The sequence below is a fragment of the Papaver somniferum genome, chromosome 10, assembly GCF_003573695.1.
Source record: "Papaver somniferum cultivar HN1 chromosome 10, ASM357369v1, whole genome shotgun sequence".
Taxonomy (NCBI): Eukaryota; Viridiplantae; Streptophyta; class Magnoliopsida; order Ranunculales; family Papaveraceae; genus Papaver; species Papaver somniferum.
In genome coordinates, this window is record NC_039367.1 from 42,198,112 (window position 1) to 42,219,530 (window position 21,419).

At 36.4% G+C, this 21,419-nt stretch overlaps 3 protein-coding genes across 5 annotated transcripts; 1 reads left to right on the forward strand and 2 right to left on the reverse strand.

The window, feature by feature from the left end:
• Positions 1-10,189: 10,189 nt before the first annotated feature.
• Positions 10,190-12,744, forward strand: LOC113318842 (transcription factor bHLH104-like). Its single transcript, XM_026567097.1, has 5 exons — positions 10,190-10,443; positions 10,983-11,051; positions 11,259-11,336; positions 11,741-11,903; positions 12,230-12,744. Exons 1-5 carry the CDS (start codon positions 10,346-10,348, stop codon positions 12,476-12,478), a joined length of 657 nt encoding a protein of 218 aa, XP_026422882.1. The 5' UTR covers positions 10,190-10,345; the 3' UTR covers positions 12,479-12,744.
• Positions 12,745-12,910: 166 nt separating this feature from the next.
• Positions 12,911-14,626, reverse strand: LOC113318843 (auxin-induced protein 5NG4-like). 3 transcript variants are annotated; one of them, XM_026567099.1, is made up of 5 exons: positions 14,245-14,626; positions 14,111-14,173; positions 13,563-13,911; positions 13,326-13,484; positions 12,911-13,237 (listed from the first exon to the last, which is right to left on the reverse strand). In XM_026567099.1, exons 3-5 carry the CDS (start codon positions 13,752-13,754, stop codon positions 13,040-13,042), a joined length of 549 nt encoding a protein of 182 aa, XP_026422884.1. In that variant the 5' UTR covers positions 13,755-13,911; positions 14,111-14,173; positions 14,245-14,626; the 3' UTR covers positions 12,911-13,039. The 3 variants fall into 3 exon arrangements, with proteins under 3 accessions (XP_026422884.1, XP_026422885.1, XP_026422883.1); XM_026567100.1 differs by having other exon boundaries at positions 14,106-14,173; XM_026567098.1 differs by having other exon boundaries at positions 13,563-14,173.
• A 1,449-nt stretch (positions 14,627-16,075) lies between these two features.
• LOC113317618 (WAT1-related protein At2g39510-like) lies at positions 16,076-18,164 on the reverse strand. The gene is made up of 7 exons (XM_026565771.1): positions 17,846-18,164; positions 17,692-17,754; positions 17,470-17,586; positions 17,134-17,365; positions 16,836-16,994; positions 16,608-16,759; positions 16,076-16,498 (listed from the first exon to the last, which is right to left on the reverse strand). The coding sequence occupies exons 1-7, from the start codon at positions 18,049-18,051 to the stop codon at positions 16,300-16,302; spliced, it is 1,128 nt and encodes a 375-aa protein (XP_026421556.1). The 5' UTR covers positions 18,052-18,164; the 3' UTR covers positions 16,076-16,299.
• Positions 18,165-21,419: the final 3,255 nt, after the last annotated feature.

Here is a 21,419-nt window from a genome sequence, read left to right on the forward strand (position 1 = left end):
CTCTTATCGAAGAAGACTACAATCTCATTAAATGGTCGAAAATTATTTCCGGATATACCATCATCTCTCCCTTATACATAAGAAGAAATTGGATATCTTTGCAGTTTATTGTTCTTTCTCTTCGCGATCTGTTTGTAATTGATGTCCTTATTTATATTAGGATCTTGATTATCTTGTATTTTGATATTTTTGATATTTTTGTAAGCGAATTTTGACTTGAATGAATTGAAATATGTTGATTGTCTAAAGAAAAATAAAAAAAAAAGTTTACCGTATTGAAAACATGTACGTGGTAGCAAAAATAGCCACGATAGTTGCTTCATATCGACTATGCCAATGCACTCTTTATCGGGTGCGTATGGCATCCAAACGTCCAAAGTTCTACATTTTACTACACGCTGAAATCATACAACGTGAGGACCTAGTTAGCAATTCGGGATTCGGCAAAGGTACGGAACGGCAAACGTACGAGTATTATACGGTTTTGTAAAATCCAGATTCGGTCCAAAATTCGGTCAACGGGACGTGATTCGTCAGTAATTCGGAACGGCATACGTACGTGTATAATTCGATTTATAAATGTGAGTTCGGCTCTGAAAATTCGGTATCTATATATAACAAATAATTTGTATTTATAAGGTCATAGACCAATTTTTATGCATATGTGTGAGTTATTTAAAGAAAAAATAAACTTAATATGATGATATTAATAATATATACAACATTAGTTATCCAAGAGGACATCGTATGGTGGTTTAGATGCTTGGTTAGTGAGTTTGAGATCTCTCTCACCTTCACCTTCAAATCTCTTCAGTCGTTTTTGTTTCATAAAAATTACAACACGTCTAATATTCGGTCGTGTATGCTCGGAAGGCAGTAAAGCCCAAAAAGTGGAGTCTTTGAAAAGTAAAAGCTAAAGAATTTATGGCGAATTAAGCGGACGTATCATTCGGAATACGTAAAATTCGTGAACGGTTCGCGAATAATCCGGGAATGCCACATAATACGCGACTTGGGTTCGGAGTTGCAAACGTACGCGAATAAGACGGTAAAATTCGTGATACGGAAAAATTCGCGAATGATTCGCGAATCATTCGCGAACTTACTAACTAGGCGTGAGGATATAAATTGTTGCGACTTTGATTTTATCTGGTGGTCAGCTCCAAATTGGGACCCACATTTACCTCTTTGACTAGTTTTTGAATGGAGTTTAGTAGGTCCCAGACGTTTTTCTTAAAATGGGCAAATGACCATTGAGATAGCTTCAAGGCCAACAACCCATCATAATCATTTGCTCATCACTAGACTTTTATCCCTTGTATTTTAGGGTCAGTTAGAATATTTAGTGGAGTTTTTTTTTTAACAAAGATTTAGTGGAGTTTAAAAACAATACTACTTGTTTGTTGTTGAAATCCCCACCGTCAGCTTTGTAATCAATCTTATCTAAAGGTGTGAACATGAATATTCTCATCATAAAAAATGTGATGCGACATAACTAAGCATGTCATTTCAATTTGCTCAACTTGAGAGTAACTATTTAGTGCATCACACCTTGGCCGTTCCATTGTCTTACATTATTTCATACTTTCCTCAGGTTTAAGACCTATAAGAGCACTCTGATTATTATAGATTGTGTAACGGACGTCAGACTTTTTTGTTTCTTGTATTCTGCGCGAGATAAGCACTATCATCGATAGACCTTATTCCATATTTCTATGGCTACTTCCTTTCTCTCTTTTATTTTAATGAAGATTATTATTGGGGCGTCACATTCTATTAAAGGGACGTCACCTAATAGGATAAAAACGGATTACCCGTAAATAATTTTAAAAATCTCTTATCTCAAATAATTGTGTAATAACCAAATAACCCTTATTTATTTAGTTAATTTTAATTAAATTTAATTATTATCTAATTAAATTAAGAAGATGAATTTTGATATATATTTGTAAAGTCTGGGATAAAGTTATGTGGGAAAAAAACTAGAGAGAAGAGGAAAAAGAAAAAATTGGAGATTTTTTTCAAAACCTAGATTGTTTGATTCACTCAACAAAAATGGATGAAACAAGTTACAAATTCGGGTGGGTGAATCTTTGTATGATAGATAAAACAAATTTTGCATTCCTCATGTTGGAGACCAAGAGATTGATGATTTGTTAGATGGTAGAGAGGGTTTAACACAAAGTGATGATGAATCTCTACCAATTGAAGAAATAAATCAACAAAGTGAAGAACCAATGGTTGAAAATCAACAGGTACACCTCTAAACTATCTCCTATGGGTTCAATTTCGCTCAAAACTAGCTTAAGTACGTAAAAAATTTAGATTTTTAGACTTTCATGGAAGATTACGTCTGGGTTGGGCTTGGTTTCCAACCGTAAGTTAGTTTTACGCCTGGGTTTGGAAGAGGGTTTGGTCTTCATTTCCAACCGTAAGTTGGGTTTACGCCTAGGTTTGGGATAAATCCGAGCGTAACTGGTTTCCAATAGGACAAAACTTGAGAATTACGCCTAGGTTAGATTCATCCAAAACACAGACGTAAATAGTTTTTGCATGGGTATTTATTACTTGTTTTACGTCTCGGTTAGGATTTTGGATTTCCAAACGTAAGTGAGAACGTCTAGGTTATATTTTCATCGTTTCCAACCGTAATTGAAAACGTCTAGGTTAGAGGTTGAATTTTTCAACCGTAACCTTTCCTATGCCTAAAACGTCTGGGTCCGTGTACCTTATAATCTGGACGTAATTCTAGTATTCTTTCTTTTTTTGACTAATAGTGTGATATTTTGGTTGATAGATTGTGCTTCCACCTAGCCCAATGCCTTCTCAACCTAATGCAAACGAAATTCTAACCGAAGATTCATCCCATCACTATTTGAATGACTTGGTAAGTGTTTTTAATCTTTTTTGAAACTAATGGAAAGATATGTTGCTCATTCACTATGTTTTTGTTTTTTTTATTAACTTTGAGTTTTTGGAACATGTAGAGATGGAAAGATAAAGAAGATGCAAAGAAATGGGCTAGAGAACGTGGCAAGTCAATTATGTGTGTTATAGTTTGTAATGGATCAACAAATGACCGCCACTTTCAAATGGTTTGCGAGTGTAGTGGAGAAAGTAAAAGTCATGTGAAAAAGGGTACCGTATATGAACCAAAGACGAATAGGAAGAATACTACTTTCACTAAGAAGATTAAATGCCCGTTTAAGCTTCAATTCAAGCACAACAAGAAAAGTGTGAAAAGTGAGGACTGGTATTGGTATTTGGAGAAAGTTGTATGCGGTCGTCATAACCATCCCATACCGGATACTTTGCCATCCCATCCTTATGCGGCGCGGCTTAATGATGAAGAAAAACTCATTGTAAGTTCCATGGCGGAAAACCGTATGAAACCTCTTGATATACTTGGTCATATAAAGCTCGTAAACCCAAAGAATGTTTCTACTTTGCCAACCATCTACAACGCCAAAACAAAATTGAAAAATCAACAATGGGAAAATAGAAATCAAATGCAACAATTAAGGCATTTGGGGGAGAAGTATAATTACTCGGTTTCCCATAATGAAGATGAGGATGAACAAATAAAGAATCTCATATTGGCTCATCCCGAGTTTATACAATTGGCGCGGTGCTCCAATCAAGTACTTTTAATGGATTGCACGTACAAGACCAACAAGTATGAGATGCCGGTGTTGAACATTGTTGGACAAACTTCCACCAACTCTCCGTTTAGTGTCGCGTTTTGCTTCTTGGAAAATGAGCTTGAAGAGAGTTATGTGTGGGCACTACAACAAGTGAAGTTATTCTACGTGGAGGGATATACTCCAAAGGTGATTGTCACCGACAAGGAACAAGCATTGTTGAATGCAATAAAGAGGGTTTTCCCGGATGCTCATCACCTTCTTTGCACGTTCCACCTATGGAATAACATTGATACTAAATATAAGACCATCATTCGTCCAACAAAGAAAAGTCAAATGGAAAGAATAAAGAAACTACCGGTTGATCAACAAAAGGAAGCCAAAGAGAAATTTAAGAAGGATGATGGGTTGGCGGAACTAAGATGGGTTAGTTTCCAAAAGGATTGGGAAGCCATGGCATATTCTCTCACCGTGGAAGACTATGAACAACGATCTCGTATGGTATTGGCTAGTTTGAGAAGTTATCCAACTATGGTGAAATACTTGGTGGACAATTGGTTGGATCCGCACAAAGAGAAGTTTGTAGCCGCATTCACAAACCAATATAGACACTTCGACAACCAAGCTACAAGTATGGTGGAATTGTCTCACAACCGGTTGAAGAAGAAGCTTCATAGTGGTGATGGTGGATTTGTTACGGTATTCCAAGCCATGCACGCCTATTTCCTCCGTGATCTCGATAGAGTTATGGAGTTTTTTGAAAAAAAACCGATCTAATAGACACACTAAATGGAAAGACAATGCTTGGCTTCATGGAATTAATCATAAAGTGTCGCAGCGTGCAATTGATTTGATCATGAAAGAAGTGATACAATTTGAGGCGGGTAACTATGACAGAAGAGAGCGTGTTTGTCCTAACATGACAAGTTTGGGCCTCCCATGTCGGCATGTCATAGCCAATTACAATTACAAAGTTATTCCGATACAAGATGTTGATCCCTTTTGGAAACAATTATCATTCCATGAAACAATAGTCGATCAAGATTTTGGAGGAACATTTGCCGATACCGAGATCGGAAAAATGCTAGCCACGAAATATGATACATTAACACGGGGGCAAAGGCAAATATGGTTGAGTAACTTCGTATACCCACAAACTAGGAACAATATGAAGGAACCACCTAAGAGAAAGAGAAAGGGGAGGCCTTCTACGAAAAAAAAGAGGAGTGTGGTAAGGAAAACGACAAAAGAATTGTTGGAATAATCAAAGAAAAGAGATCCTTCGGGTTATGAGTTGTTGAGAAAAGCCTATGAAGCGGAGGATGAGATGGAGGAGGATATTCAAGGTAGAAATAAACGAAGAAGAGGTCAAATGGAAAAAGGAGAACCTAGTCATCGAAATGTACAAGAAAAAGTTCTTGAGCCTCCCTCTCAAGAAAGTTCAACAAGCAAAGTTGATTTTAATGGAAAAGGTCCGGCCTTTCGTTCCAAACAACTAGCAAAAAGCGAAGTTGTTAAAGGAAAAGGTTCCAAAGAATGCGGAGCAAAAGTTGGGGGAGTTAAAGAAAAGAGTTTCAAAGAATGCGGAATAAAAATTGGAGAAGTTAAAGAAAAAGATTCCAAAGCATGTGGAACAAAAGACGGGGAAGTTAAAGGAAAAGGTTGCGAAATTCCCTCCCAAGGAAGCACAAGAAAAAAACTTGGCGGTAAAGCCGGTGTTAAACAATTAACAAGAAATATAGGAAAAAGTCTGATTGTTGGAATATTTCCTTCAAGTGAAAGGAACGGTACGGTTCGTATTCCAAACACAACTTACAAATCACCCCCTAAAGATGAGGAGGGTCGATATTTCCGGAATTTATATATCATATATGAAAATTACCTTCCTTTTTTCCCGAACTTTGTTCGTGACTATATTAAGGCCACGGATGAGGTAGATGGAGATGGGAATTGTGGTTACCACGTCTTCGTTGATCAACTTGGTCCCTTTGAAGACGCGAAAGATTGGGATTGCTCACAAGTTGACTATGTAAGGCAAAAATGTTTAATTGAACTACTGGGCACCAAGATTATTACATACCAATGATGAGATTTGAAAAAGACGAGTCTGAGACGGTGTTAAACGAAAGGTTTTTCGCATGGGAAAAGCGGTTACACGGCAATAAATGTTTGACAAGTGAGTATTGGATGTCCATGCCAATAAATGAGCTCCTTCATGCGGACTTGGTATAGTGCATTATTGTTGTCGTTCCAAATATCAATATTTGGCTTTGGGTTGTAGTTGAGCACGACATTGGCACTTTTTACGGAAGAAGCATTAGCTAACAATTTGAACAATTTATGAGTGACTTTTTCTTGCACATAACCATATTGGCGGAGAACTCGACGTGGATTGGCCATTACGTACCCATGAGGATGAAACAAAGGCCCGTTGTAAGATTCCAAACTTGAAAAAACACGATGATCAATCTCTTCTCCAAACTTATCTTCCTTTAGATCTATGTAAGGATCAAATATCACATCTTCAATAGTGAGAGCATCCATTTTCAACCTTAAATCAGTTATCTTCTCTTCTTTGTGCTTTATTTGGGTACCAGTGAATACAAACTTCTTTCCTGTAGGACGACCAATCTCATCGTCTGACCATGATGTAGAAGGTCTCATGGTCGGAAAGTGGTCATATACCCATGCCTAACAAATTATATATAACCATAAAAACTATATACATAAAACCAATAAAAAAAGAAATGATAAATATAACGAAGCCGAAACTATATAAATTACCTGAAAAAGACCAACATTCCCAGCAAGTTCAGTGGCTCCAACCCTCGAAGCTTTTCGAAAACTATCAAGTAAAAAAGCGAGGGTGGCAGTGCCCCAAGCATACTTTTTGGTCTCCTGGAAATTTTTTAACCATTGTATATAGTGAGCATTAACTCGATTCCCCGAGTTATCAGGAAAGAATATGGTACCAAGGGAATGCAATAGGAATGCGGTGGCTGTACGACGAGCTCTTGTTTCATCTATCACCTCATGACATTCTACTACAGCCTTTTGTGTTCCTCCAAACATATCTTTCAGATTCTTCAACAGTATCTTTGTGACAGGTATAGCTAGACCTTCTCTTGGTTCAGTTGGTTTATCTCCACCATCCCACTTAAACTGTTTCTCCGTCTCAGCTTTCTCCCATCCAAGTGTGTCTTTAACAAGGACATAAAGGTCTTCCCAACTCATATTGTTGTCAAAACTTTCAAAAACAGATTTTCCTTCAACGTTTAAGTTCAAGATTTGCTTCACATCATCCGGCGTTATTGTCATCTCGCCGAATGGAAGATGAAAGGTATCGGTTTCTAACCAGTATCGCTCTCTAAAGGCACATGCAGTAATAGAATCAAACTCATGCTGATGGTTGAGAATTCCATTACCTAGCCCTGTATCCACTACAAGATCACGAACCTCTTTACATTCTTCACCTAACGACCAATAACCAGCCTTTTTATGTTTTAGTTTCTTTATCGCAATTTCATGATCCTACAAAGAATGTATAAACAAAAAATTTGTTAAGAGAAAGTTGTTAAGGCAGTAATAGAATCAAACTCATGTCTAAATTATACCAAATAAACAATATATCAAGTTGAACAAAATCATGCAAAATAAGAGAACGTTATAGATTATTACCCTGATTTCGCAAACCTTAGCAGCCCATGAATGTGGATAACCGAATAAGACCGCAGATTTATCGGGCGCCTCACCCCAAAGTGCACCATTCTTTTTCTTAGGCAACAAATTACTGCCTTTAGGAATATGCTTGCCTTTTGGTGAAGGTTTCTTCCTCGGCTTCTTTTCCTTCACTTGAGGTTTAGGTGTAGCTTCAGGTGAAGCAACAACAACTTGTTTCCCTTTTCCTTGAACAACAACTTCTTCTTCTTCTTGTCGATTTGGTGTATCTCTAATCACGAGTGTACCTCCCGATATCACCGGTAGTTGAAATTGTTCCCCTTCAATTTCTAGATCTTGGAAAACATTATCTTCAATTTCAGGACATGTTGAGCTACTTCCTTGAATCATATCCTTCTTCTTCTTAGCATCCTTGTGGATACCTCTATGATCTACCCCACAATGAATATCATGGCGAGGTGGAGGAGTATCTTTTGGTGTTAAGTTATTTCCTCTATTCTTTTTAGGCTTTGCTCTATCATGATTCCTGCAAGTTACAAGAAATAGATCTTATAGAATCAGTATAGATGAATTAGTCACACAGGCCAATCTATTAAAAAAAAAAATTTGTTCAGGCTTAATTACGCCTAGACTCGACATATAGAAAACCTGGACGTCCAACTTTACGCCTGGGAAATGTAGTGCAAGAACCTAGGCGTAAACTCAAAGTTGGAATTCTTCAAAACATCCAGGAAGAATTACGCCTAGGATCGACATAGAGAAAACCTGGACGTCCAACATTACGCCTGGGAAGTGTAGTGCAAGAACCTAGGCGTAAACCAAAATTGGAATTCTTTAAAACATCCAGGAAGATTACGCCTAGCCTTTACATATAGCAAACCTAGACGTCCTAAATTACGCCTGGAAAAAGTGTGAAAGAAACTGGGCGTAAACCTAAAGTTCAAATTTCTTCAAAACATCTAGGAATAATTACGCCCAAGTTTCAATCGAAACGTAAAACTAGAATTACGCCTAGGTTCGCCATGGGAAAAATCAGTAACTAAACCTAGGCGTGAAATTGGAATTACGCCTGGAAATCAACTAAACCTAGACGTGAGCGACATGCAAATCAAAGTTTACGCTTGAATTGAACTAAACCTAGGCGTAAGTTCCTCAAAAACTAAATTACGACTGGAAAATCTAGTACCATACCCAGGCGTAACAGTAGCAGAAAGTAAATAAAACCCTAATTTTACTTCGATTTCATTCGATTTAAGCATAAAAACGAGTACAAAAGGATGGGTTTGTTAGATTATTACCTTACATACACCATGGGTTGTTGTTGAGGAGTTTGAAAACTTGATTCTTCAATTGATTGAATCGGTAGAATGAGTTGAGGATGAAGTTGAGGTTGATTGAGATGTTGATTACCATCACTGGGATCAGTCTGCTTGTTCCTCATCTTTCATACAGATTTCAATCCAACGATGTTAAGGTTTTCGAATCGCCGATTAATCGAAAGCGATGAAATAAATTGATGTGAAAATAGAAATTTACTGTGAAGAAGAAGAAGAGAAAGAGGAGAAGAAGAAGAGAGCAGGAGTCAAAAGGTTGAAAGTGTGAAAATTAGATTAAGTTTTTATTCTGTTTTAGTTTTAATTTTAATTGAAGGGTAATTTGGAAAAATTGCTATTGAATCAAAAGTTTCCCTTAACCAGATTTTTGGTCACCGGATATCCCAGTGAAATCCCTCTAATGGAGTGTGACTCCCCAATAATAGCCTTCTTTTTAATGGGTCTTCTTAACTTGCAGCCCTATATACATGTTAAGGAGTCATTAATAACCCACTTTTTGTCTTGGAGTTTGGTGAATTTTGTTGGAATTGTTGTTGTCTTGGAATATGATTTACATGTTTTTTATAAAATATTAATTCCGCTTATACCCTTTTCACTAAATAGTTTAATACTAACTCAACTTCCGTTTCTATGGCTTTTAATTTCGGTGCTCAAGTGGGCTTATCAAATATTTTTTGTAGGTAGCAAAATTTAATTTGTTATGTTTATTTAAAAATTTTGCAAAAAAGAAAAACGTTAATCTAAAAATACATTGACAACAGTTAAAATATTTCCGGTTAAACTTCACGATCAATTGGAGCAGTAGATGTCATTTGCCGACGAATTTGGTGTTAGTCAACTAATGGGAAGAAAATCGGCGAAGAAAATGGAGAATTTCAATCGATGAGATTATCTAAGAGGAGATATTAACTGAAATGTCAACTTTAAACAGAATATTAAGTTCTGTTAATTAATCCATCTGATATTTGTTACTAGTGGGACCAAGTATGTAAGTTCTTCTTAAATATCAAGGGTATTTACGTAAGTTTCTCTTTATATATTAATTACAAGTATTCAAGTCGTTTGACCAAATTGGGTACTAATTCTAGGTTTAGCAACACTAATTTAACACGAGTACGATTAACCTAGATTCTCCCACGTGGAACTTAAAAATGTGGCGCACATTCATTTAACCTACTCAATGCTTCAAAAAAAAAAAACCTACTCATTATAATCTAACGGCTAATGAATCACCTATATCTTCACCAGGAGATTGTGACACGTGGCAATGAATTCTACTAGGGAAATGTTCATCCATGATGTTTCTTATCTTATGTTAATTAATTAAAAAAAATAAAGGAAAAATAGATTTTTCACCCGAAATTGAAATTGAAATTGAAAGTAGAAAATACAGACTTTTTCTGACCCAAATATTCTGCTTAAGTAGCATCAGGTTTATTAAAGTACCTAAACAGCCCTTATAAGTATGCGTTAGTGGCCGAGTTGTGTAAGGGTAAATTAGTCCTGACGAAGTGTAAATATCAGAATGTGATTGTGGAGTCGTCGATTTACTTTCCGCTCAAATCTCCCAGCGCATGAAAGCAAAGAAAAACGAAACAAACAAAACAGAAAAGAAAGAAAAAAAAGGATTGCAAGTATTATTAAGTTTTCGGGAATTTAGAGGGTAAAGATTTACAGGGTTTGGTGAAGCAGATGGATTCATTTCAAGAGGATAATAATTGGCCTCTCATAGATTATTCTGCTATCATTGAAGATGCAGCTTCTACTGATTTTTATTGGAGTAATCAAAGGTATGTAATTGGGTTTTAATTTTTGTGATTGAAATGTTTGTTTTGTGGATTTTATTTTTTTAATTTAGGGTTTTAATGTTTTCTGCTTGAATTGGGTATTTTACACAAAAGTAGCTAAAGTTATCAAGCACATCTTACATGGGTAAAATTGCTGAGAGGGTTATGTTTTGGTAAAATTCTTAATTTTGTAGGTCAAATTTGAGAAACCTACACTTTATTCTTAGGGTTTTGTATCCAGTTGATGCAATCAATGCTAGTTTCAGATCATCACAGCATTCATGTGTTTCTTAAATTTCAAGCGGTAGAATATTGAAAGTTATAGATAGGGATTTCCTTACTTCATATACAATATTGGTCGCTTAGTTGTAGTCTAAAAAATGATTGACCTACTGTTTTTCAAGTGTATTAGACAAATCATAGATACGGGTAAGCGCTAATTCGGTTCTTCTTCCTTTTGTTTGATCACTGTGTGAGCAAGATTTGGTGTTTAATAACTTTGGAGGAAAATTTCCCCTTAACTTGGATTCTCCATTTTGCAGCTCATGCATGGAACTTGATCCTTCATCCACTGGCGTTTTAACTCAAGAAATTGGAGGCACGAAGAAAAGGTACACAACTCCTAAAACTAACCCCCTATTTTTGTTTTTGTTTTGATAATATCCTATTTAGTTTCTTGTTAATCTGGTAAGTGTGATGTATGTTTGGTATTAGGGTTGTTCATCAGTGTGTTAGAGGACATTTTTCGGTCATTCGAAACTGTTGGCTAGCGGTGATTTGATTTTGTTGTCTTGAGAATTTGAACTTGTTATGTGCAGGTCACGCAATGAGGCATCCAGCAAGTTGGGCACCAAAGCTTGCCGTGAAAAAATGCGAAGGGACAAGCTGAATGACAGGCATGCATCTGTTTGTGTTGCTTCTTTGAGTTTGTTTTTTTCTTTTTTATTTGTTGTGGAAAATCTCTGTTGATTGTTGCAAGTATTTGTGTATTTGCAAATAGAACATTCCATTTTGAGATATCTGTCCTGCTTTTTTTACATGTTGATGGGGAAAACATCTTCGTTCAGTTGTACAAAAAAGGGACCTTGTTTTATTTAAGATAGTTCTATAACTAGCTGCCCTCAATATTGACTTGCTGTGTCAGGCTGTCAGCTGATTTATTAGCAGTATTGTGTCTACTATTTGGAGTGTTACGGTCATTTCAGCTAAAAAAGTGCATACTATTCTGATATTTGTTGTTAGGCTAATCCAGTTTACTGGCAACAAATTTCTGATGTAAGGTCCTATGGTTATCATGCAGGTTTTCAGACTTGAGCTCCATTTTGGAGCCTGGGAGACCTGCCAAAACTGACAAATCTGCAATTCTCAGTGATGCTATAAGGGTATTAAACCAGCTAAGAACTGAAACTCAGGAGCTAAAAGACTCGAACGAAAAACTTCAAGAGGAGATTAAAAGTTTGAAGGTACTTCTCGATATAAGTGACATCTTCTTTCTGAATGATCTTTGTATAAATCTCAAATGACTGGAACATGGCTCAGAGTGTCAATCAGTATGTCTGTATGAATGTTAGGCCAGACCTTTGATGTTTGAACTAAAGGATCCTACATTTACCTTTTGGGTACTTATTTCAGTATTGGAGCTAGATTTCCTAACCAAAAGCATTTCCTCTGTGCTGGGTTTCTTACCTTCAGTTTGCAGACTATCCTTTATAACACCATGTTGATGATAAATCATCTTTTTGATCTTGATTTTCGGAAAGCTCTCTAAATTTTTGTGTTGCGATTGCAGACGGAGAAGAATGAGCTTCGTGAAGAAAAACTATTACTGAAGGCAGACAAAGAAAGGATAGAGCAACAGGTGAAATCCATGAATGTTCTCCCAACAGGTTTTGTATCACCACACCCAGCAGCATATACACCAGGAGTTAACAAGATGATGGCATACCCTAACTATGGTGGGTACCCGATGTGGCACTGGATACCTCAAACTTCCCTTGACACATCTCAAGATCATGTTCTCAGGCCTCCCGTGGCTTAGAAATTTGACAAGAGTTCTTTCAACACTCCCAGAAGCTTGTTCAAAAGTTTTACCTGCTACTAAATGTAAATCTCTCTATCACCTTTATCTGCCTTATTTTTTGCTGCAAATGATAGAGAATGTCTAAAATGTGATCTCTACATCTCTAGGATAAAAGAACTGATCAATATCCAGTGGTCTCTGGAAACAATTACATTGATTATCAAACTCATGGATTTCTGTATCACACAAGTTTTGGTCTAAATATGTTAACTGATGCAGAATAACTTCATCTTACTGAACTAACCCCGACGAAAGGCTGTATTCCTCTGAATGGAGGCAATATCAATATTGTGGTATATTTTGTGTTTTTCAGAATCACAAGAATTGTCTCCTTCATCTTCTTAGCTCTGAAGTAGAAATTAGTTCAATTTCCCCCAACTTTCCCTTCCATGAGGAGTAATAAATTTCTCGCTTAGACTATTCCCTCGTGTATTAGGCTCTGGTATGGATATTTCCTTCCCTAGCATTAAGAAGCTATTTGCATCTTGCTTTCCTTATGCTCATCATAGCTCAGATTCGTTAGTACTTGAGAATCGGTTTGAGGTTCATTGTCACCCTCTTTGCTCCACCCATGTACAATCTTTCACCAACAATAAAGTATGCCACGACAGCCACCTTTAATGTGGAAAGAGGATCAAACATGGTAACAAAAACTGGACCTTTTTGCTCTGTGCACCATAGTTGTACGTATATTATCAGACCAGAGCAAACCACTCCCTGCCATGGAACCATTCACAATTTAGAGTTCAAGAATATTTGGAAGTGTGACATTTCAACATTGTTCTGAATCCATCAAACTCCTTACAGCGTAAATGATATCCCAAAGTTCCACATTTATTCCGATTGCCCACGCTTTAGGTCTATGTTCTATAAATGCTGTTAAGACTGCTGATTGTGCTGCACCAAGAATACTCATCCATGCCGTTAATGAAAGTTGTGCAGGGTATTTCTTCAATGCAACGGCCTGCAGCGTTATCTTGCATGCATCATTAGCATGCCCTAGGTTGCTTCATATCTATTGTGTAAACTTTAGTCTAAATACCTGCATGATGTACCAAATAGACCATATTATGCAGCTAGCAACAGCAAGGAGTGAACTCCAATTCTCATGCTCGACACTGTTCCTTTCAATACGAATTACTGCACCCCATAAGTTTCTAATTGCAGGTCCTCTGAACAATGTCATGGTCAGTACACCAGCGAAGGAAACTGAGGTTCCAAGAATTTTTGCCATCCCTCGGCTTCTTCTAATGTCAAGACTCAAGAACTTCTAACCTTCATTTGACATACATATAGGAAGTACAAGCTAAAGGTATGCAGTTGAGAAGAAAGATTTTGTATGGGTCTTTGATAATATAAATTTTTCCACATGTGTACCCACCTCAAGACAACTGCAATTACAAGAGTCAAAGAAGCAACTGTGTTGATCATCGCCGCAATGAAAGTTGGTGAGGTATATTTCATGCTAAGAAAGTACATATTCAGAGTTAAACAGACCCTGTGATCTTGAAAGAAACTTGGTTTTAACCATTAAATCAAGAAATTAACTGAATTCACGAAAACTCCTTAATTCAGGAACCCTTACCCTACCCGATAAGTGATAGTGCAGATATCTCAGTAAACAATGCTAATGTCAACTTCGGCCTTACATTCCTGCAAGGAAAAAAGTTTCAGAAAAACAACTATGAGTAAGTTGAATACGTGCATAATTTCGCATTTAATACCTTTCTAGGAAATAGGCGAAAGGCAGCACAGCTAAACCAGATACAACATGCCGATAAGTTACATAGACATGAGGATTCATTCCATGATTGAAAGCAGCTTCAGTTATGAAATAAGCATTAGAAGGTGCGGTTTGAATTTCCTACAATAAGTTCGCCAAAGTACACATAACATAACTGCCATTCGTAATCTCTCGATCTAAATGTCAGCTCCAACGTCTCCTGTTTTTGTTAATTTCCTTACGCCTAAACTGGAAAAGATACAGTACATGTCACATGACTGCAGAAGAGTTTGATTAATTATTCTTTTGCATGTTGTTAGCATCATGTTCTTATGTAGGGCTTGATTACTTCCCGGCATATTATTTGTACAGAAATGAAATAAATAAATATAAGAAACGGAAAAGATATTCTTTCATCACTGTCTAGTTAAGCTTTAAGAATAAGATATTAACCCACAAGGCTACAACAGATAATAACTCTTCCGCCTAGCACCACTTTAAGTGTTCATGGATTGTGACATCATTACCACTCAATTAGAATACCCTTCATTTTTTTTATGGAAAAGCAGGTATTACAGATCTGGTAATGAGCAACCTCACATATCCCCTAATACTGCCCCTGGTTTGGCCAATGTATTATCATGACAAGTGGTTTTGGCACTTTGTGAGAGACCAATCCCACAGCTCTGGTATAACTCTCGCAGAAGTCCTCTCCAACATGTAAAGTTCGAGCAGACATTAAAGACCGAGCTCAACCCTCGCTCTAAGTTACAGGGATTATTTATTATTCCACATTTGTGGCTTGAGAAGTGCATTCAAGCCACATTTGTGGCTTTATTATTGGTGCATGATATTGGCAATGCAGAAATAATATCCAATATTCCGGATCGCAGAGTTTGGCTTCACTCGGCTACAGGTGAGTTCTCCGCTAAATCGTGCTACAATGTTCAAATTGAGGAGACATACCAAGAAGAAATTCACTTCACAAACCCCCATATTTTGTGGAATGATATAATCCCTATAAAAGTATCCTTCTTCATTTGGGCTACACTATGGAATGCTTCACCTACTATGGATGTATTGGTAAGACGAGCAGTGGTACCACCAACAACGGATATTAGATGTAAGCTGTGCCTCATGGAGGAGGAAACTAACAGCCACATTTTACTTCATTGTTCCTTTGTTTATGAGGTGTGGAGCTACTTTCTGAAATACACAGGAATGAATACAGCAATGCCTTTCACGACAGGGATGTGCCTTGATGGGTGGACAAGAAAGTGGCCTGATGTCAGGCACAATTTTATTTGGAATTGCCTTCCGCATGCTATCTGGTGAGCTGTCTGGTTGGAGAGGAATAGACGATTCTTCCATAATAAAAGCCAAAATGAAGCCGACACAATTATTGCGGTCAAAGCTATCTTATATCAGTGGGGACTTCCATCCAAAGTATTCGGTGGATTATACTTTGAAGATCTGGTGGCTAGGTGGGAGGAAAAGCTTTATCCGAAGTGATTGGGATGGCATTAAGTTGGTGTATGTATTGTTTGGGCGCATGAGCTCTCCTAAGTTGATGCTTGCTAGTTTAAACTGTATTGTTTATCTTTATCTTTATTTTTTTTCCCTTGTAACTCTCTGTAATCTATGCCTCCTCGGCATCCAGTTATCAATTTTAACCCCCCTTTTTAAAAAAAAAAAAGAGAAGTGCATTCAAGCATGAAGCATGCATCATTCTGAACTTTTTTAGTTTTAAATAAGTTTAGGGATTAATGTGGTTTACAGTCAGAAAGTGAAAAGGGAGAGGGAGCACTATCGCATGATCAGTCTACGACCCATTGGATGGAAGAATACTTCATATTATAGTAGTGCTGCTTTTCGTTCTTCAATATTATGTAAATCACGGGGCATCTGAAACCAATTATAGATTCTTCAATTTGATTGATATCTAACTTGGTTACATCCGCATTTGGGAAAGGAAAAGTTAATCTAAAACGCGCCTCGGTCAAGTTTGTGAAAATCTTGGTAAAACTAGCTCAAGTGTGGAACGGGAACTTTGCAACTATGTATTTGCATCACTTTTAGGCTTTTCTTCAGATTTCACCACCATCTCCATCGAAGAAATTTGTATCTTTGTTTCCTTTTGCTCTTCATCACTCGAACTGGAGGGTGCATGAAGCTCGGTTTGAAGTTCTTTATCCCCTTCTTTACCCCACAACACAGTGTAGAGACCAAAAATGACAATAACTCCTCCTATGACGCTACAAAATTTCAAAGAGAAAAAATGTTTTAAAAAATGACACAATTTTTACAGTAAAATGTACCAAAAAAGCATGGCTGCATGTATAACAGGCTACAACTTTGACTTACCTTCCCATATACAGTCTTTCACCTAAAACAAAATATGCCAAAACTGCCACCAATACTGTTGAAACAGGATTGAACATAGTAACAAAAACTGGACCCTTCTTTTCAGTGCACCATAGTTGGATGAAAACTATTAAGCCAGAGCACACCACTCCCTGCCATGTTTCATCCATACATTTAGTCACGATTTGGTGAACCCTATAATGGTGGAAAAACGTAAATTTTTCTTACAGAATAGATGATAGCCCATAAGTCTATGTTGAAGCCAATAGCCCATGGTTTTGGTTTATGCTGTACGATCACAGTGAAGACAGCTGATTGCGCAGCGCCAACAAAGCTCATCCATGTTGTCAATGAAAGTGGTGCTGGGTACCTTTTCAATGTAATGGCCTACAATTTGCATTTTGTAACATTAGCGTATACCCATATTCAGGAAGAAAAAGAAAAAGCATCAAAAGAATGATCAGGAATGGTTATTAGAGAAAGCATTGAAAAGCTAAAGGTGATCCAGTTTCTGGTGGACTTAAACCTGCATGATGTACCACATGGACCATGTTATGCAGCTAGCAACAACAAGAACTGAACCCTTCAACCAATTTTCTTGAATCGTACTATTTCCTCCAATGTGGATTATAGCACTCCATAGATTTTTTACTGCAGGTCCTCTGTATAATGTCATGGTCATGACACCGGCCAAGGAAACTACGGTCCCAAGAACTTTTGCCACTCCACGGATGCTCTTGATATCAATAACTTCCAACCTACACAAAACAAATTTTTGAGAAGAAAAAATATATTTGAGATGAGTGCACCAGAGAAAGTACATTTGTTCATAATTTTATGACTAATTATTGTACATCCCCACCTCAGGACAACTGCGATGATAAGAGTTAGAGAAGCAATCGTGTTGACCATAGAAGCGAGGAAGGTTGGAGACGTATATTTCAAGCTTGCAAAGTACATGTTTAGAGTTAAGCTAACCCTGTAAGAAAACAATTCGTTCAGTTACTTTAATTCATCATATCAAGTTTCTGATAGAAATTCCTAAGTTCAATTTTACTTTACATATATATGCAACCTAGCTTACCCGAGGAGAGAATGAACAAATATCTCGGCAAACAATGCCAGTGTCAGCTTGGGTCTTACTTTTCTGAAAAAGCAGAGAAAATTTGTATTAACCGAGGAAACTGTTCAGACTTGTTCAAGGATTATTCCAAAAAATTGATGTTAGCTAATATTACCTTTCCAGAAAATAAGCGAAAGGCAGTACGGCAAAACCAGACACAATGTGGCGATAAGTAATGTAAACATGAGGATTCAATCCATGGTTGAAGGAAGCTTCAGTTATGAAGTAGAGAAATGCATAACCCACTTGAGTCATAACCATAAGGAAGTGTGGTTTAAACCTACTATAAGTTGACAAAATTTCATACAATTGCACGCCCATGGTTAACAAGTGTGTTCTTCCCGAACTTCTTTCTTTTAGTAAAAAACAGAAAAGCTTCAACTTAAAACCACATTCGAATGTTTACATGTACATGATTTATTTACGAAAGATATACTGGTTTATGTTTTTCTTATTAGCATATTGTTGGTATCAGGTTCTTTTATTGATCATATTCCTATTCGATTCGACAATTGTCAGATGATAAAATGTGAATCATATTTTGTTCCTGCAGATCATATTCCTACTTGAAAATCTTACAATTTCACCTACTTATTATTTGAGTAATATGAATATGGGTGGCAAAGTGAACAAGGTGCTTGAGTTTTTCAACTTGCTCGTTAGGATAGGGTGGGTGTAGAGAATACAAAACAACAATTATACGATTTTCAGACGAAGTGGTCGAAGATTAGACTATGCTAAGATTTTTCATTTTGGTTCCTGTTTCCAAATGTCGAGCATAGTAACTTAAAGAAGAAAGTCTATTATTGGGACGTCACATTTCAATAGAGGGGCTTCACTTATGATTTTAAAGTCTATTTAATTGGTTAGGGGGTGTTCTAAAGGCATTTAAGAAGTCTAAATTGTCCTTTCATCTATTTAAACCTAATAAAATCAAATCAGAACCTAAAACTAAAATCAAAATCTAAATCAATTTTTCTTTCATCTCTTCTCTTAATCAATCGCAGTGGTGGTAATCAACAACAATCCAACTAAGAATTTATAATCAACAACCCAATCAAGATAACCAAGATGAAAACGGTGACCAATTTCAAATTCCTCGACCACACCTAACGGTTTTATGATGTTTGACACAAACCCATCTATTTTTTCCCACTTTTGTGTTTCAAATTGTTTGATTTATTAAGATGGGCAGAGAAATTAGGTTTTCAAAACCAGTTACGGTTAAGTTTCTAACCGTAAATACTTTTACTGTTGGGATCGACTTCAAAAAAAATAAAATAAACGTAAATATTCTTGAGTAACAATATAAGTAATCAATTTTGTTTGTTTTTTTTAAAATCAGTTATGATTGGATTTCATTCAAGTATTTCCCAACCGTAATTTTTGATACGGTTGGATTTTTATTTTTTTTTGTAAGTAATCGTAAAAAGATCTTGTGTTATTTTAGGTGTGAGCAGATCCTATCACTCAAAATTTCTGCTTAAATTCTACACTATTAAGGGCCATAGATTAGAAAATATCCAATGACCATAATATGAGGACAAATTTACTTTACTTAATTTAATTGATTGCCTTGACTTTGAGCCAGCCGAGCATCTCCAACCATATATTTCTTGTTGGCTAGGTAAGAACTAAGAGCAAGTCTTATGGTGAAACCCAACCTAATCCAAGTGTGGAAAAATCATGGAATGTCAAGTCTAGAGACTTCCAAGTTGGGGTGTTCCACAGAAAATCCAAACAGAGTTCCACGGTTTTGTGGAAGGGTCCGTGGAATCCATGTGAACCCCAATAAGAATTGCGCAGTAGAAGACAAGAAACGCTAATAAGAATAGCACTCAGTGCTATTAAGAATATCGTTTTTTTATCCGTAGATTTAAAATGAGTTGTTGAAATCTAACGACTGAGAAAAAAACGCTATTCTTATAGCACTTAGTGTTATTCTTAATAGCTTTTTTTTAGTGTTATTCTTAATAACGTTTTTTTAGTGTTATTAAGAATAGCGTTTTCACTATTCCACCATTACACTTGCGCTTCCATCCATAGTTCCAAGTGCTGAGGTGGCGTGGAAGATGAAAGATGGATGGATTCCTCCATAAGACTTGCTCTAATAAGATCTCCAAATCTTTGTTTGTGTAAGTCAAAACGCTTGAGCAATGAAAACGCATAAGGTTACGAGTAATTGAAGATTAATATCACGAAAAGAGGAAGACGATGCCTCATGAATATATTTAAACGTTTCGATTTTGTGAAAAATGATATACAAAGATTCTCTTATTTTTCTAATCCGTAAGGAGTCGTTCCCATTTGAAGAGAAGATGTGCGGCCATCAAAGTTAAAGATCTTCTTTTCCTTTTCTTCCTCACTTCACCTTCCAAGTCAAAAAAAAAAAAAAAAAAAAAAAAAAAAAAAAAAAAAAAAAAAAACTGAAATAACTGAAGAAAAGAAAGAAGAAAAAACACAAATAAGTTACTGTGGACATGAAAGACCAAAACCCAACCGTTAAAAAAAAGTTAAAACTTTGAGTTATGGTCGGATACGAAAGACCGGAACCCAACCGTAATTTTTTTAAGGTTGACTTTGAAATACAAAAACCCTATTGTAACCGGTTTGTGGTTGGTTTTTTCCGATTTTAATCCGTTACGGTTAGGAGTTCATCATTACCTAACCGTAAATTTGTCTTACGGTTGGATACGAATGAAGAACCCTACCGTAAATCGCTTTGAAATTCTAAAAACTTCAATTGTTTACATATTATCACCAACTTTAGCTAAGTTAGATGCATATTTGATTACTTTCGGTCATTGATTTCTTCGCTTTGGGTGAATTAAAATCTAGGGTCTTAAAAAGAAATCCCCCAAAAAAAGAATCCCTCTACTTTTTTCCTACCAAAACTAACAGTTTATCTGATTTAGTTTTTCATTAAGTATAAAAGAAATTCACTAATCTAATCATTAGGTAATTAGACTAATTTAATGAGGGTTGTTTAGTCATTATGAAAATATTTTAGATAAGGGGTTTATGAAATTACTAACCGGTGACTCATTTTGGTCCTATTAGTGAAGCCCCTCTATTGGAATGTGAAGCTCCGATAATAGGCTTCTAAAGAAGTGACGGGTCGTCATATATGCAAATTGTACCTCTATGGAATGTACTTCTGATCTTGACAAAGAAAGGAGACATTATACTATGCATCAGTTTGTAAGGAAACTGAATATCAGGTTTATTCTAAAATTCATATCTAGAATTGGAATAAATGCACGAAGCATGAGGGACACCGTCAAGGTAGTGAGGTGAATATTGTTAAGCATTCAGGAGAGAGGAGAGAGCTCTGAATCGGAGACGAGAAAGGCGATCAACTCAGTGTGAATCGGTCAATTTTTTCTTCGTTCTCGAGACAGAACTTCATTAATTCAGGTGAATATTAGTTGATTTTCTGATTCTCCATGATTGATAGCGTTTAATTACGTGGTTTTCCAATGGATTCTGGTCCTAAAACCACTCCAATTAATGAATATCATGGTGAAAAATTAGGATTTTCAGTTGAAAAAAATGTTCCATCAATAAACTTACCTGATGATTTATTTGAAGAAGCTATAAATCCTTGGAGTTTTCACTTATTTGAAGATTAAATTTAGAAAATACAAAGTTTAGCGATGCTTTTATGATTCTCAAGCAACAGTGGAAAC

Coding starts and splice junctions, on each gene's coding strand:
- LOC113317618 (XM_026565771.1), bottom strand. CDS start 18,051: ATGGGCGTGCAATTGTATGAAATTTTGTCAACTTATAGTAGGTTTAAA. Junction 17,366..17,469: donor ATCATCGCAGTTGTCCTGAG/GTGGGGATGTAC, acceptor TGTTTTGTGTAG/GTTGGAAGTTATTGATATCA. Junction 16,760..16,835: donor TATGGGCTATCATCTATTCT/GTAAGAAAAATT, acceptor GAAACATGGCAG/GGAGTGGTGTGCTCTGGCTT.
- LOC113318843 (XM_026567099.1), bottom strand. CDS start 13,754: ATGGCAAAAATTCTTGGAACCTCAGTTTCCTTCGCTGGTGTACTGACC. Junction 13,485..13,562: donor CTATTTGGTACATCATGCAG/GTATTTAGACTA, acceptor ATAACGCTGCAG/GCCGTTGCATTGAAGAAATA. Junction 13,238..13,325: donor TTTGGGATATCATTTACGCT/GTAAGGAGTTTG, acceptor GTTCCATGGCAG/GGAGTGGTTTGCTCTGGTCT.
- LOC113318842 (XM_026567097.1), top strand. CDS start 10,346: ATGGATTCATTTCAAGAGGATAATAATTGGCCTCTCATAGATTATTCT. Junction 11,052..11,258: donor ATTGGAGGCACGAAGAAAAG/GTACACAACTCC, acceptor TGTTATGTGCAG/GTCACGCAATGAGGCATCCA. Junction 11,337..11,740: donor AGGGACAAGCTGAATGACAG/GCATGCATCTGT, acceptor GTTATCATGCAG/GTTTTCAGACTTGAGCTCCA.